The sequence below is a fragment of the Hyperolius riggenbachi genome, chromosome 4, assembly GCF_040937935.1.
Source record: "Hyperolius riggenbachi isolate aHypRig1 chromosome 4, aHypRig1.pri, whole genome shotgun sequence".
NCBI classification, from domain to species: domain Eukaryota; kingdom Metazoa; phylum Chordata; class Amphibia; order Anura; family Hyperoliidae; genus Hyperolius; species Hyperolius riggenbachi.
Genome location: NC_090649.1, coordinates 123150862 through 123168637, shown reverse-complemented (window position 1 = coordinate 123168637; position 17776 = coordinate 123150862). Strand labels below are relative to the sequence as shown.

At 44.1% G+C, this 17776-nt stretch overlaps 1 protein-coding gene across 6 annotated transcripts in view; it reads left to right on the top strand.

Annotated features, from left to right (window-relative positions):
* Positions 1–17776, top strand: part of SPHKAP (SPHK1 interactor, AKAP domain containing) — a 329639-nt gene that overhangs the window by 267721 nt on the left and 44142 nt on the right. For 4 of the 6 annotated variants that reach the window (XM_068280530.1, XM_068280532.1, XM_068280529.1 and 1 more), the window contains 3 exons: positions 4353–4412; positions 8097–8231; positions 14634–14889. In XM_068280530.1, coding sequence (XP_068136631.1) covers positions 4353–4412; positions 8097–8231; positions 14634–14889 — 451 coding nt within the window. Of the gene's footprint in view, positions 1–3767; positions 3830–4352; positions 4413–8096; positions 8232–14633; positions 14890–17776 lie in introns of those variants that run through there. The other 2 variants (XM_068280533.1, XM_068280531.1) reach the window with 2 other exon arrangements.

The following is a 17776-nucleotide window of genomic DNA, read 5'->3' as shown; positions in this document are numbered from 1 at the left end:
CTGTTTTCTGTGTTGCTCTGCGTGGGGTTCAGTAACTCACGTTAAACAAACAGCCGAGTTATTGCGCATTTGGAAACATGTACAAAACACAAAGAAGTTAACATAATTATTCGCTAGTGCTGACTGAAAGCTGTGGCAACGTGATGGGGACATGCAGTCAGGCTTTCAGCAAGCGACAATGGCAAATTCTACACATGACAGGAGAGTTATTTCTTTCTGTTCAGGGAATTTAATGTATGTGATTAAATAATTCTCTACCGCATGTCGAACTACAAATATGTGAATCAACCATACTCTGAGCACTTCACACCAGCAGAACTAATGCAGGCGTTGCCTTCAAAAGACATGTTTGTTACATTCATATGCTGAATGTGAGCGGTTTTATTTCTATGGGACTTTATAAAAGCCCAAAACCATTTAGGTGTACGCTAGAAAATAGAAAAGGTGTTTCTGTCGTTTTTTTCTTGTGAATATTTTATGATTGATTAAAGGGGAACTGAAGAGAGAGGTATATGGAGGCTGTCATGTTTATTTCCTTTTAATCAATACCAGTTGCCTGGCAGCCCTGCTGGTCTATCTCTCTGCAGTAGTATCTGATTAAAACCAGAAACAAGCATGCAGCTAGTCTTGTCAGATCTGACTTATAAGTCTGAACCACTGAAACACCTGATCTGCTGCATGCTTGTTCAGGGGCTATGGCTAATAGTATTAGAGGAAGAGGATCAGCAGGGCTGCCAGGCAACTGGTATTGTCTAAAAGGAAATAAACAGGACAGCCTCCATATACCTATCTCTTCAGTTCCCCTTTAATACATTTGTTTTATGTTATTCTTTCTGGAACCTCTTGATCACATCAGGAGCATTGCCATGTTTTGTAAAATACCCAGGATGCCATCCTACTGTAAACCGATAATGTGCTGCATCAAACTGTGGCCAAGATGTGAGTGTAGTTTTTAAAGAGGAACTCCAGTTAATATAATGTAATAAAAAAGTGCTTCATTTTTACAATAATTATGGATAAATGATTTAGTCAGTGTTTGCCCATTATAAAATCTTTTAAATCCCTGATTTACATTCTGACATTTATTACATGGTGACATTTTTACTGCTGGCAGGTGATGTAGCTGCTGCATGTTTTTGTGGCAGTTGGAAACAGCTGTAAACAGCTATTTCCCACAATGCAACAAGGTTCATAGACAGGAAACTGCCAAGAGTACCTACTTTTCTTGTTACTTGTGGGAGGGGTTTCACCACAATATCAGCCATACAGCGCCCCTGATGGTCTGTTTGTGAAAAGGAATATATTTCTCATGTAAAAGGGGGCATCAGCTACTGATTGGGATAATGTTCAATTCTTGGGCGGAGTTTCTCTTTAAAGAGGAACTCCAGTGAACATTTTACTGTTGGCAGGTGATGTAGCTGCTCCATGGTTTTTGGCAGCTGGAAACAGCTGTAAACAGCTATTTCCCACAAAGCAATAAGGTTCACAGACAGGAAACTGCCAAAGGTTCGAACTTTTCTTGTGGGAGGGGTTACTTGTGGGAGGGGTTTCACCACAATATCAGCCATACAGAGCCCCCTGATGATCTGTTTGTGAAAAAGAATAGATTTCTCATGTAAAAGGGGGTATTGGCTGCTGATTGGGGTAAAGTTCAATTCTTGGTCGGAGTTTCTCTTTAAAGTCCATTTGTATCCCGTAACTGAATTTTGTATACAACATTAGCAGGCAGCAGGTTTAATTGCTATCCAGCTTTTATTCCCATTCCCTTTGCACGTTACACTGAAAAAGGTAAAAAACAAAACAAAAACTCAGCCTCCTGATGGCATGTGATCATGTGATTGCACCTACAAAGTCATGCCTGCCTAACAGGCTACATGTTAGGAAATTACATCTGCAAAGGCTGCAGGCAGCCCCGCCCACTATCTACATATTTATAGTACTGCAATAGGAGAAGTGTTTGTTTTTTTCTTTATATCTGTTTTGTTCAAGCTGAACACTAAACAAAGATGGAGTTCGTGGGCAAGAGAGTGCCTTTTAAGAGGAATTGTGGCGAAAATACCACTGTATGCGACACATGCGACAAAGCACAGATAACGTGCGATGCTGCTATCCTGATCCGTTGCGTTCCTGTAGTTAAAGGTAATGCAATAGCCATTATGAACCTACCTTACGCTGGGTACACACAATGCAATTTCCTGCCCGATCGACGGGTGTCGGACGTGAAGTTGCATCGTGCGTACACCCACGTCTAAAGTGCACCCGATCGATAAAGTGGTTGATTTTCCAATTATAAGTTTGCAAAATTGATCACTTCATCGATTGGGAGCCGATTGGACATGTCAGAAATAATCGCCTGATTCCCACCTGTCGGGCGAGAAATTGCATCGTGTGTACCCAGCATTACACTCTTACATAAACAGTAACATTTCATTGTGCTGTGTGGGTCCTGGTAAGATGTTTAATAAAAGTAAATAATGAAAAACTTAATGTGCAATGCACAAAACTTTGTGCACTGACTGCATATATACACACAGTATGCATTAGACACACAAGCCTGAGGTGGGCCTTAACATTTGACTAAATATTCAGTAGTTAGAGAGGCCTCATCGAAAATTTTCCAGTGTGAAAATTGTGCTTTTCTGCCATTTTTTAAAGTTCCTAATATTTTTCTGTATTTGTGCAACACTAATGGATTTAACATTTGTCAACTGGATAATGTACTGGTCATTGGCACTGCCTTTGACGTTGGAGACCAGAGGTTATATCCTGACTGGATCCAGCATCTATTTAGTAAGGGACCCTGGGCAAGACTCCCTTTTGCTTCCAGGGTAGCCTACTGAGTACAGCCATAATGGCAACAGCTCTCAAGTGCTTTGAAGGGGCACTAAGGCGAAAAATTGAAAAAAATTAAAATATGTGCAAACACAGACAAATAAGAAGCATGGTTTTTTTTCCAGAGTAAAATGAGCCATAAATTACTTTTCTCCTATGTTGCTGTCACTTACAGTAGGTGGTAGAACTCTGACAGAAGTGACAGGTTTTGGACTAGTCCATCTCTTCATAGGGGATTCTCAGCAAGGCTTTTATCTCTATATATAAAACCCCTGTGTCCCTGTGTCCTGTCCCTGTGTCAGTGCTTTTGCGCTACTGCGCATGTCCACGTTTGTTGTGGTGCTAATGATGTCCTGCACCGACACAGCCGTTGGGACAGGATGCAGGACGGGGCAGGAGGCGGGCGGGTGCACGGCGGGTGGCTGCGCGCATGCACGGCGGACAGGTGCACGCGACGGGTGTACGTGTGGCAGGCAGCAGTGAAAGACCTAGAGACCGTTTTTAAATGGGCTTAGGTCAGCTAGTTCTTTATAAAGATATTCCCTAAAAAGGATTTAAACAATAATGCTGGCAAGCTTTTCCTGTTCGCTACAGTTTTTTGGCAGTTGGACAGAGAAACTACCATTCACTAAGGGCGCGTTTCCACTTGAGCGGCGCGCATCTGCGAGACGCGCGCCGGCTCTTCCGGGTCTGCGGGGAAAGCAGGCGAATCCCATCAGCCGTGCCATGCACGGCTATGGGATCCGCAGCCTCCCGCGCCGATTCGGATGGAAAAGCCAGCCGAATCGCTAGCGGTAGCGATTCGGCCGGCGTTACCATTGCACCCTATGGCAGAGTTTCCCCGCTTTATTCGCCTGCAGGGAAACTCTGCGGATTCGCGGCGGTTTCCGCTCAAGTGGAAATGCGCCCTAAGTGCTTTTGAAAATAAATAAATCCCTGGGAATCTCCTATGACTAGTCCAAAACCTGTCACTTCTGTCAGATTTCTACTACCTACTGTAAGTGACAGCAATATAGGAGAAAAGTACTACACAAAGAATTGAATGTGTGCAATATAGGAGAAAAGTAATTTATGTATTTTACTTCTTATTTGTATATATTTAATACTTAAAAGTGTGTGTGTGTGTGTGTGTGTGTGTGTGTGTGTGTGTGTGTGTGTGTGTGTGTGTGTGTGTGTGTGTGTGTGTGTGTGTGTGTGTGTGTGTGTACGTGTGTGTGTGTGTGTGTGTGTGTGTGTGTGTGTACGTACGTGTGTGTGTGTGTGAGTGTGTGTGTGTGTGTGTGTGTGTGTGTGTGTGTGTGTACGTGTACGTGTGTGTGTGTGTGTACGTGTGTGTGTGTGTGTACGTGTGTGTGTGTGTACGTGTGTGTGTGTGTGTGTGTGTGTGTACGTACATGTGTGTGTACGTGTGTGTGTGTGTGTGAGTGTGTGTGTGTGTGTGCAGAAATGATGCAGTTAAAACTCTCAACCACACTGGCATCATAGATATTCTCTTCAATGCATTTTTCTTTTTCTTATAGATCTGCTTTGTAAATCTCAGCACTCTCAATGAGGACTCAAGTCATTCAGCTTTCAGAAAGGTAAGGCTCAGAGTTTTTGTTTTGGGTCAGGTTGCAAGTAGCCCTGCATGTGCGAGACTCTTCCATCACCCCTCTCCCACCACTGGGTGGGGCTGCATTGCTGACATCATCCTCTGGGTTAAGATCACGTCATTTCGGAAGCCAAACGAAGATGTCGGGAGTGCAGTCCCGCCGCAGGTGGAGGAGAAGAGTTAGGGTCGCCTGGATAGGTAACTAAACCATGGCTGCATTAGGCAGCCATATACCAGGTTGCGGGTCAGGTTGCAGGTTTGGACGCTGTTGGGTCAGGTGCAGGTGTCGGAATGCCCAGAAAGCAGGGTGGGTGCTGGTAAAGGGGTGCGGGTCATAAAAGGTAGACCTGCAGAGGCCTCTTAAGTAGAATTAGGTGCGTAAAGACTTACATACGATGAGTAGAGTGTAATGCATTACATGGAATGTATTGCTTTCTGCTGTATTCATTGAGTGGTAAGACATTACGCACGTAATTCTACTTGGTGCATACACCTCCACACCGAATGACTGATGTCACTGAACTGAGGAAATCATTTGAATGAGTACAAAAAATATCTATTTATAACACTGACCTCTTACAGAGCTCTACAGAGTACATAGACTTTTTCTAAATGTCCATCAGAGAAGCTCAGAATTTAATGTCCATTATGTCTTTCTCTAATGTTCCCTTGTTTGAGTATTGTAATATGCACTTAAACATGTACAATAAATAATTTAACTAAATAAATATAACAATATACGTAAATAAAAAATAAAATAAATAAATCTCACTAATTTTATAAATGCGAAAGTTTGGATGTTTGTTACTCAATCACACAACAATGGCTGAACGGATTTGAATGAAATTTGGCACACACATAGTACATTACCTGGAATAACATATAGGATACTTTTTATCCCCATAACCAAAACGTGCGTGGAGACAAATACAAATTTAATTGGGAAAATATAAACTGCAGCCATTCTTACACTGTTTATGGTAGGGTTCTCAAACTTTGCACAGTTTGTCACTGGGTGACTGGGATTAATATTCAGTAAAGTGGGTGGAGCCTAAAAAAGCCAATCAAAATTCACCTATTGATTTTCAAGGGGAATATTTAATTGCTGCCATTATTGCACTGTTAATGGCACAAGCCTCAAACCTGGTACAGTTATTCATTGGGTGACTGTTGTTCAAATTTAGAAAAAGGGGTGAAGCCACGGCCAATAAGATGTGTTTCATTTTAATGCAAATTATTGATGCCAAAGACTGCAAAGCTCACAAACTAGGTCATTGAGTAATTGTGTGTTAGGATTAGAAAAAGTAGGCAGAGCCAACACTAGCCAAATACATACCGGGGCCATCAGCTAGTAAATAAATAAGTCTCTTGGGCCAGTGGTAAGAAACATACTATAGACCTACAGTGTTGGAAAAGTAATATAAGAGAGAATGGGGTGGATCTTCCCTTCCTCTCATTCTGTCTGTCCCTGTTCGATTGGAAGGGTTAGAGAAGAAAAAGTGGGGTTAGAAAAGAGAGAAGAAAGGAATAAAAAAAAGAAAGAAAAGCATAGAAGAAGAGAAAAAAAGGGGATAGAAAAAGGAGTCCATAAGAGTAGTTAAAGAGACACTGTAACATCTAAAAGTTCCCCTGGGGGGTACTCACCTCGGGAGGGGGAAGCCTCAGGGTCCTAATGAGGCTTCCCACTCCATCCTCTGTCCCACGGGGGTCTCGCTGCAGTCCTCCGAACAGCGGCCCGACAGACCCAACATCCTGTTCAATATTTACCTTTCCAGGCTCCAGCAGGGGCGCTGTTGTGGCTTTCAGCTCCGAAGTAGAGGAAAATACCCGATCTCAGTCGGGTCCGCTGTACTGCGCAGCTGCCGGAGACTTGCACCTGCGCTGTAGAGCAGACCCGACGGTGATCGGGTATTTCCGCCTACTTCGGAGCCGAGAGCCGTCACAGCACCTGCGCAGGAGCTGGGAGGGTAAATATTTACATCCCCGCTGTACGGAGGGCTGCAGCGAGAGCCCCGATGGACGGAGGGCAGCGTGGGAAGCCTCATTAGGATCCTGAGGCTTCCCCCTCCCGAGGTGAGTACCCCTCAGGGGAAGTTTTGATGTTACAGATTTTCTTTAAGCATTCTACTGCTATTAATATAGTGAGTGTTTCTATGTTTAGGCTTGGGAATTCAAATTTTATCCAAGGTTTCCAAATGCATAAAAAATGTTGATGGGTATGTAGAACATTAGTAAGTTTCTCATTAATTATGAAATTTGAAATACATGTTTTGACCTCAAGGAAATTTGGAGGGGTATTTTTTCCAGTAGTTAGCTATGGTCATTTTAGTAGATAAAATCAAAAATATATACTGCAAATTTATTTTGGAATTCTGTCAATCCATCAATCCCTTTGTTGATGTATCAAAGCTGCACGTCCAACATCCATAGGGGTACAGCAGCCCTTCTGATATTAGAGTTGGCATTTGATGGAAGTTAACCTATGAAGAGGTGCAGGCTTAGGATGGCTTGCTCGTCCACTGACTATGAATGAGGAAATCTGTACAATCTGAACAGCTTTCAACTGATATCTGTGTCCAGAATAAAGCTGCTTTTCCCCATATTACCTTACAGATCTTCTCAAAGTTGAATGAACCTGCTGAATTTGGGGTTTGGTTGCAAGTGACATTTGAAATTGTGGTCTCAGGTTCCTCAAAGCCTTAAAGCATCAAGAGATGAGGACCTCTCAAGTTAATACACTGAGCGATCAATGTAATCTTAATATTTAAAAAAAAAACCTTTTTGGAAATCTTATTATAAGGTTAATTATCTGTATAATCTTTAACCAATCTTGACACATCTATGTTGTTTAAAGCTCCAAACACACGCTAGACTGTGGGCATTGGAAACAAACAATGGGTCAGCCGATAATCGTTTTAAAAAATGCCCCAAAAATGGTAAAAGACAGCGAGTATGGTCCATGTAGATTGTAGAACAATCTGTGTGGATCAATTTGGAAGATAATCGCTGTTAGTCACTCGTACCAAACTATGGGCTTAGTTAGCACGCCTAAAAGCCCCTTAGCACGCCTAAAGCCCTTTAGGACGCGCAAAGTTTCGCGCGGTGCACATGGAACATCGCACCGGGTGCGATCAAACCGTCGCACCGGGTGCACCCAAATCACGTCGCATGGTGCGACGTTTTAGGCGCACCCGGTGCAACAGTTTGAACGCACCCAGTATGATGTTTTGCGCGCAGCACTAAACTTTGTGAATGATCAATAAAAGCTTTGGGCGTGCTAACTGCTTAGCACCCTAGTTAGCATGCCCAAAGCTTTTAGACGTGCTAACTGAGTTAGCACCCTTTTGTGAATCGAGCCCTATAACAAACGATATATTCAAATTTTACACTTGCTTATTTTGTAGGTCCTTATTTTCACACTTCTGGTTCGATCCAATCAGCGGATCGTCGTCGTAATGTTGCTGAATTCAAATGTTTGATAACCGTCTGACTGCTTGTTTTATGAGCACCTCAATCTAACACGTGTATGGAACTTTGGGGCCTACCAGAGGAATACATACAATCAGCTGGTCCTTGTGTAACATAGATGTTGGTAATATTGTACAAGGGTTGTACAGGAAGATTGTATAGTGTTTGGACAGATAAACTATGGCTTTGTTTGTCATTGTTTCAGAAGCTAGATGAAGTATCTCCAGATTTACAGAGGCTAATAAATTCAGTCAGATCACAAGAGCTGCAGGACAATGAGATTGTGCTTTTCAGTGGATTGCCGAACAGAAAATGTGGACCGACACCTGACAACTTCCAGGTGAGCGTAAAAGTATGTTTGCACAAACAGAGCAAGTCCACTCGTTAAATAAATAATGTATGCGGAATCACCAACTGCTTTTTCATATATAATGCAATAATAATTTTAGGTCTAGTTTTTTTCTATTTGCACTCTCCAGGAATAGTAATCAGTACAGTCCGTTTAGGTCTGTCTGCTGCTTTAACCACTTGCCGACCGCACGCTTATACCGTGCGTCGGCAAAGTGGCAGCTGCAGGACCAGCGACACAGTATTGCGTCGCCAGCTGCAGGCTGATTAATCAGGAAGCAGCCGCTCGTGCGAGCGGCTGCTTCCTGTCAATTCACGGCGGGGGGCTCCGTGAATAGCCTGCGGGCCGCCGATGGCGGCTCGCAGGCTAAATGTAAACACAAGCGGAAATAATCCGCTTTGTTTACATTGTACGGCGCTGCTGCGCAGCAGCGCCGTAAGGCAGATCGGCGATCCCCGGCCAATCAGCGGCCGGGGATCGCCGCCATGTGACCGGAGACAGCCTGTCACTGGCTGCACAGGACGGATAGCGTCCTGTGCAGCCCGGCTTACCAGGGGGGGCCAGGTAGGAGAGGGAGGGGGAGGATTTCGCCGCGGAGGGGGGCTTTGAGGTGCCCCCCCCCGCAACACCCGGCAGGCAGGAGCGATCAGACCCCCCCGCACATCATCCCCCTAGTGGGGGAAAAAGGGGGGCGATCTGGTCGCTCTGCCTGCACGCTGATCTGTGCTGGGGGCTGCAGAGCCCACCCAGCACAGATCAGCTAAAACAGCGCTGGTCCTTAAGGGGGGGTAAAGGGTGGGTCCTCAAGTGGTTAAAGTGGACCTGAACTCTTGCACAGGGCAGAAAGCAAACGTAGAGGAATGCACCATGTATGTATTTAGAGAGTTTAGCTTGTCTAACTCCCCCTCATTTGTGACTAATCACACATTCTAATTTGATCTCTCCCCTGCGTCACATGACTGTCACGGCAGAGATGGCAGATAAGCTCATTTGAAAGCCCAGGATATTAACAATATGGGCTCGATTCCCAAAAAGATGCTAACTCAGTTAGCACGTCCAAAAGCTTTGGGCGTGCTAACTAGGGTGCTAAGTAGTTAGCACGCACAAAGCTTTTGTGAATCGCGCGCAAACTTAGTGCTGCGCGGTGCGGCTGCGACTATAGCGTCGAACTAAGTGTGCCTAAAACGTTGCACCGGGTGTGCCCGAAACATCGCATGGTGCAATGTTTCGGGCACACCTGGTGCAACGTTTTAGGCGCGCTTAGTGTGACGTTATAATCACACCCGATGCGAAGGTTCGCGAGCACCGTGCAGCGCTTAAACTTTGCGCGTGCTGACCTAGCGCACAAAACTTTACACGCCCTAAAGGGCTTTAGGCATGCTAAGGGGCTTGTAGGCGTGCTAACTAAGTTAGCACCCTTTTGTGAATCAAGCCCTATGTCTGCTTCCATGAATCAGGAAGTAGAAACAGTGTAGATTTATTTTAGGATTTGTATCATGTAACAAAGAATTTTTTTGTTTGTTTAAAGGTTATTATGCTGCTTTTAGGGCTCGTTCACACTGGAGGCGATTTTGGATTTTTTTTTTTAGCGCCTCCGATTTTTCAAAATCGCCCTAAAAGAGCTTACACTATGCTATCCTATGCACTAGTTCAGATAAGGGCGATCCGTCTTCTTTCTGCTCAGAGAAGCGCTGCATGGACTATATTCAGGGCGATTTTGCTACAATGGAAGGTATAGGAAAAACGCAAAATGCTCACAAAATCGCTTTGTGCAGCGATTGCGTTCGCATTTTAAAAAATAAATACATTGGGCTTGATTCACTAAAGCAAATAGCACGCCTTAACAAAGTTGACATGCCTTATCAATGTTGACATGCCTTATCAGAGTAGCATAGCGAACTTATGCCTGCTAATTGGCAATAACGAGAGCTCCACTCGTCCTGCCCTGAGCCCCTGCGGATTCGTATCGCTTGCTATGCTACTCTGGTAAGGCGTGTTAACTTTGATAAGGCGTGCTAACTTTGATAAGGCATGCTATTTGTGTTAGTGAATCAAGCCCATTGTATTTATTCTTTACCGGATCAACGAGTTCACTTCCTGACTGAAGTCAGGAAGTGAAAAAACGGAATTGCTCTGCAAAAATGCTTACCTAAAACATCCAATGAACAGAAATCGGCAGGAAGGGGAAACAAATCACTTCATAAAACGTCCAACGTGATCGAAACGCAATGTGAACGAGGCCTAAGAGCAGAGAGGACGTTCTGAGTTCAGGTCCACTTTAAGAACCTGCTCCCCCCCCTTCTCTCTGCAAGATCAGTGATCTAGGCATGGACAGGAAAGGAATGGCTTGCAAAAATGCCAGTAGTGTGTAAGGGCTGGTTCAGACGGACGTTTGCAGAGCGTTTACTGCCAGCGTTCGGGGCTTGGCGTTAAAAGCTCCCATTCAAGTGAATGGGAGCGTTTGTACCAAGCTTTTACGCGCATTTGCACAAACGCGGCGTTCGGGTCCCGATTTTCACTGGCGTTCAAGGAGCCCCTGGAAGCTACATGTTGCTTCCAGGGGCGGTTAACCGCGACGGGTAATGTCCCTCTAGGGGAAGAAAAAACGCGACCGCATCCGAACGCAATGCGAACGCTGCTGAAAGCCTGAACGCATCACGAACGCAACGCCAACGAACGCGACGCCTCCAAACGTCCGTCTGAACCAGCCCTTATCCATGTTAGTGGCGCTTTGTGAATCAGGGCCCTTATCTGACTCAACTGACTCAAAATAAGTTAGCTGAGATAATTCAAAGGAAACGATTCATGAATCAACCCCTTAGTAATAGTTGTGACACACTAGAAAATCTTATTCATTCATCTGCCATATTTGTATATTTAAGCGGGGACCAAAATCCGCAATGAATTACACTAAAAGCATGGATCACGGAGTGGTAGTCTTTATCTGAAAAGTGTTATGAATATATACACATTGCTTAAAAAAATTCAAAAAATAATTGAATAAACAGCAATTGAGATAAACATTTATCTGTGCCCTGTTAGTTTGAACTCTTCTTCATGTTTATGTTATGGATGGATCCTGAAGTTGGCCACTCTGGGATCTGGCCAGCCAATACCCGAAGTGCTAACTTATGCGTCCAATTTCGGACTTTGGTCCGCCTGAGCGCTATCTGACCAGAGCTGGCCGGCCAAGTCCAGAAAATCAGTAACATGCGGTGGTGTCTGCATGTCTCCAGGCTCCTCTAATCTCTCCATGCTGCTGTGACTGCTCGCCGGCGCCGTGTCCTGTCACAGTGATAGGGAAATAGACGGGGCAGCCCCTCCCAACAGCAAGCCTGCGAGTGACCTCTCCTGCTCTCCTTGCAGCTCTGTGTGTTGCCGGTATTCCTTGCCTTATGAAGCCGTTCATAGGGCAATGAATGCCAGTAACACACAGGGCTGCAGTAAGAAGCTGGAGGGGACGCCCCGTCTATTCCTGTCTATTTCCCCATTGCTGTGAGAGAACACGTGAAGCAGAAGTCGGGTTGCAGCGTGGAGAGGAGGCTGCAGATGGGCAGACACCACCACTGCTGCAGGACTTTACTAATTTTTCTGGACTTGGCAGGTCAGGTCACATTTCGGCTGTCCAAAGTCAATTATGTTCAAATGTTTGCTGTATTGACCACAGCAGCTGGCCACTGCTGACACCAGCAGGCCAGATACCGAAGTGGCCTGACCTTTGGTTCTCGCCATAACACATACACAAACTCCTCAGGACAGGTTTAAGGGTTGTCAATAGTCTCTGTTCTGTACATATTGCTGACATCAGGACAACATGCCAATTCCCATGCACTCAGAAACCCTGGCGTGTAGTTTCTGTGTGCAGGGAACGCAGACAGGTATCGTGCAATTAGCTTGACCCATGTTACCTAAGTAGCATGTATGTTTCCAGAGATCTTTTCTGTACTTTTTAGAATGCACCCCAATGTGATTTAATCTACTTTGCGAGGTGGGACTCTTATGGTGAAAGTGTTGTCAGTCTTGAATCACGGTTTTTGGTGATTTTTTTTTTCCTTCTTCCAATTTGATTGAATAGATGAATCCAGGACCCCACTTGTCAGCAGTGTGTGTACAGATCCCGGCCTGTAAGACTGCCGTGTCTGCAGCACTTCACAGTTATATTTTTATCTGCTGCAAACATGTCAGTCAGATCCAGTAATTTCTCTAGTTCCATTCCAACAGAATCTATTTTTTCACACTGTAATTTCCCATCATTACCCGGCATTATTTATATTATTTTTATTTTCAGAAACGGACCATTAAGGCCCACTTATTCGCCCTACTGTGCTCCTGAGCCATCACATCCCACAAAAGTGAATTCCCTAAATAGATTTCACTGAACACTGACACATAGCACTCCACAGCTATTCATCTACCTATAACATCAGGCATTGCATTCTCATCTCCAGAGGGTTTACAACGGAACGATCACACTGCTAATGCAAGAAGAGTATACAGATAGACATTAGGGAAAACTACAGCAATTTTCAACACTTATCATAAAAATGAGCATTTTCTTCATAACCAAGTAGGAGATAAAGAAACACTTTTTCAGGCCCAGTGCACACCGAGCGGATTTGAATGCGATCCACCGGCCGCATCCGCCTGTAAATCCGCTTGGCTATTGTATTTCACTGGGCTGGTGCACACCGGCGGTTTGAGGTTTGTAGCAAACCGCAAACGTGACTCCTGCTGCACGTTTGTGGCTTGCTAAAAAACTCAAACCGCAGGTGTGCACCAGCCCATTGAAATACAATAGCCAAGCGGATTTACAGGCGGATGCGGCCAGCGGATCTCATCCAAATCCGCTTGGTGTGCACTGGGCCAAATCTCTGCAATCCGTACCAAAAACCGCTAGCGTTTTGTGGATCTGCTAGCGGTTTTGGTGTGCACTGAACCTTACTTTTTGTTTTCTTATTATGCATGTTATGTAAAATACACAAGCCTAAACTGTAACATCCATTATCAGTTGGTATAAGAAAGTGGATAAAAGTTTCAGGAATCAGGATGTGCAGCCAATATCACATTTAGTCATAATTCCTCCAGTATTTCAGGCAAAACCAGAATATTCTCCAGTATATAAGTGTAACCATAATACCCACCAGTATGCCAACCAGTATATCAAGTGCAGCCATAATGCCCTCCAGTATATTCGTCAAAACCAGAATATTCTCCAGTATATCATGTGTAACCATAATGCCCACTAGTATGCCAACCGGTATATCAAGTTTAGCCATATTACCAATTACCATATTACCAGTATATTAAGTGTAGCCATAATGTACCCCAGTATATCATCAAGTGTAGCCATAATGAACCCATTTTATGAAATGTAGTCGTAATGCCCCCATTTTATGAAATGTAGCCATAATGCCCACCAGTATATGAAATGTAACCATAATGCCCACCAGTATAAGAAGTATAGCCATAATGCCCACCAGTATATGAAATGTAACCATAATGCCCACCAGTATAAGAAGTATAGCCATAATGCCCACCAGTTTATGAAGTGAAGCCCTAATGCCCTCCAATATATGAAGTGAAGCCCTAATGCCCTCCAATATATGAAGTGAAGGCCTAATGCCCTCCAGGATATGAAGTGAATCTATAATGCCCCCCAGGATATGAAGTATAGACTAAATGCCCCTCATGATATCTACTATAGCCATAATGCCCCCCACTATATCTAGCATAGCTATAATTTCCCGCACACATGAAGTGTAGCTGTAGTATTCTCCATATCAAGTGAAACCAGAATGCCATCCATTAGTTTGAGCGTGGGCGGCTATAATGCCCTCAGTATATTACATGTAGTTATAGTGCCCTCTTCAAATCAAGGATAGTCTCACTCCTCATATCCCCATATTAATGCAGGGATTGGTAGGGAAATATCGAGAAGTTAAACACTTGCTGTGCTCCATTAGCAGGTTCTGTCAAATCATCACCTGTCTCATCTTCCTATCTTTATCTCCGCACTTTGAGTGGCATCACACACAATGCAAAATCAAAGTGAGATGGACACAAGACAGGACAGAACAGGTAGCCAGTTATGCAAGTCTGGTAAGTGGACCGCCTCCACATTTCCCTGCATTGAGCATTATAAAAGCATTATAGTGGCACAGCACTAGATATTAGGACAGAAGGATTGGTAGTGCTCAGGAAACAGGTGCACTCATGAGCATGGCTATGCCTGGGCTAATTTAGCAATCACACATTGTTGAGCATGTAGTAAAAGAAATGGGTGCACTACCTAAAATATGAATGGCCTGAAGAAAGGTTGGAGTGTGCATTCATAAACTGTTCATTTGAACATGCCTGTCAAATGTCACACAGACTCCATGTACTATATTACAGATGTTGTGGCCAGATGAGGTCTGTCTGCTGCAAAGAAGTGGATTACCAGAGAGGACCTCTGCAAATGATATCATCTTGGAGTTAAACAAGTTTCTGCTGGGTCTGGAGCTAGCCCAAGAGCACAACTTGCAGACTGGCACATCCCCTGTGAGAGTTGAAGATGACACCAACTGTTCTGTGTCCTCCATAGAGGAGGATTTCCTTACTGCCTCTGAACAGCTAGAAGAAGACAGTGACGGGGAAAGCTGCAAAGGAGGTGAGTGGCTCCAACATAATTCTTGTGATCCCAGACTACTTTAAAACTTTTAAAATTCTCAAAGAAGACCATGGGCTTGATTCACAAAGCAGTGATAACTGTTATCACGCTGTGATAGGTGGTTCACGCAAAAGTTAGCGTGAAAACTGTTATCACACACAAAAATTTGCGTTCGCGCGATAACACAAATGTTTCGCATGTCCAATTTTAAACTGAAAACGGAATTTTCTATATGTTAGGATGAATAGTGGAGATGCCAAAACCTTTATTGTCCTTAGTGGTGTCTTCACAGAAGAAGTTCTAAAGATCCACAGAGGCTCTTACAATCCGTGCAGTTAAAAAGGGCCCACGCGGCCTTCTTTTTAAAAGGGTGCCCACTACAATAGCAGGTCCTGGAGACACCCGTTATTTGAACTGTGACTGCAAATAGTGGTCGCTTGCCCCCGGTAGTTGTAGCTGCAGTCCACAAAGTGGGCTGTCCCAGGGCCTGCTGTCATAGTGGGTGCCTTTCTAATCAGGTAGCATTTTAAAGGTGGGGCTAGTGGCCAGAAGCTCAGTTCAGAGCAATGGAGTGCAGCGGGTGTTTTTACTAACCTCCTGGGGGATCCAGACGCAGGCAGCCATTCTACTTCCTCTCCACGAGGCTCTTAATCACTCTGGTTAGATCGCCTTCAGTGATCTCACTACAGAGATACAGAGCCACCCGGAGAACGGAGGGAAAATTGCAGTGCTGGAGCCGAGGGAGAAGAGTAAGTGCTGGGGCTGCTGCAGTCATTCTGGCAGCATACATTTTTTCCTGGTTTTAGGGTCTGAAACTTTCGGAAAATACTCTAAAATCCGGAAATAATCATGCTGCCAGGGAGGTTAAAAAGGCGCCTTTTTCAAATGTATGCCTTACAATGCATGTGCCAGGACCGGTAGGAGATGTTCTTACTGGTTGTGGTAGAAAATACATATACAGGGGTTGGAAATCTCCAGATAACATCTCAAATATACTGGCCAGAACCTGTGAAACATTCATGTAGAAAAGAAACTAATCCAAGGCTTAGGGCCGGGAACCACTATGAGCGCTTTGCTTTCTTGCAAAGCACCCACGTTTTTCTAAATCACGGAAGTGCCAAGATTTCCTGGAGCAATTGCAATTTGGTTACTATAGCCACTGATAGCATCCAAAATGCTGCAAGCAACGTTTTGCAATCACTCTGGATCACCTCTATAGAATCCACTGGAATAGTGCTTTGCCGATTTCTGGAAATCTTCAAGCCCTGCCAAAGCACATCTAGTGAGTCACAGCCCTTATGATGTGTGATTCTTCCTACTCAGGCATTCAAGTACCCAGAGGTGTACCTAGATGGGTGCAGGTATGGAACATGACATGGGTGCCTCTTGCTCTAAAGACCTGGGGGCAGTGCTTCATAGCATCCATGATATTCACCATATAGATACTAGTGTTTATGTGAAAGACATTCTGCAGTCTGGTTAGATATTTGAGGGCAGAGACAAGAAGCCTCATTGTGACATAGATGTAAGCTGATCTATTGTCATACCTTATTCCACACAAACACTCCCTACCTCAGTCTTTGCCCTATTTGCGTATCTCTATAGATGCACTCCTTTTTACTGTGGGTATTGTGGTGTCCTTCTGATAGTACAGTACAACTGGCAACATTTATTTGGCCTTTCCAGTGTTGCAAATCTTTTCTATTGCTAGTAACCCTCTATCCCATTTCAGATCTCTTCAAAGCTACTATACTGGTCTCAGACCTAAGAGCTGGCTGACACTGCCAGTGATCTGAAAAGCTCTTGCTAATGCAATACTATATGTGATTTTTTTTTTTTATCACAACACTCAAATGAAAACACACACCTAGCATTATATTAGCAAGACCTTTTCAAAACCACTGGTTCATAAAAAAGCGTTTCCAATTTGAACCAGCCCTAAGGTGCTGAAGGCAGCTGCATATTGCATGACATCACTGCCAGGTTGCCCAAAGCACACAACAGTTCAGTGGGGAAAAGCCCTGTGATGATGATGGTTAATAGTGGTAATCCATTGCAGTACATTAGGTAAATAATGACATAATTCATGGATAATAAAAACATTTGGGAATTATAAATACATAGGGCTTGATTCACTAAAGTGTGCACAATTAGCACGCCTAAAAGCTTTGCACGTGCAAACTAGGGTGCTAAGTAGTTTGCACTGTCAAAGCTGTTACTGATCGCGCGCTATTTGGTACGTGCGAAATGTCGCACCGGTGCGTGCGAAACGTCGCACCATCCGCATGCAAAGTATGCTTATCAGGCTATTTTGCACGCGGACGTTGCGACATTGCGAACGCACATATTAGCACGTGCAAAGGCACTTTGCACGGGCTAAGGGCCTTTTTACTGACGTGCTAACACTTAGCACGCTTTAGTGAATCAAGCCTATAGTGATAGTCCTGTTGTGGCTGAGCAAGTACAGCAGAGATAAAAAACGGGAGGACAGTAAAGTATGTTGAAAGTATTCTAAGGGATTCTGTCATCAAAAATGACAGATATGTCCTTTTGTTTTTATTTTTGACTGTTGTGTTGGTTTTGCTAATAAAGTTGATGGATGATTTGTAGGCAGAACTGCTTAATTCAGGTGCTCAGCAGACTCCTTCCCTGTTGATGAGGTCATCAATTTGAAGCCAGTCACATGATTAGCTCAAGCAGTGCTGGGAGGGCACAAGAGCAGACTAATGCAATTTACTACGATAAACTGGGAGTGAGTCACATTTTATAATGAGCGTAAAGGGATGTAAGTGGGAGGAAAAAGTATGGAAAAAGACTCAATGATGTGGAACAATTGTCAAGTTTCTTTTAATGAGAATGTTTTATGGATGTTTTCTAGGTATGTCCC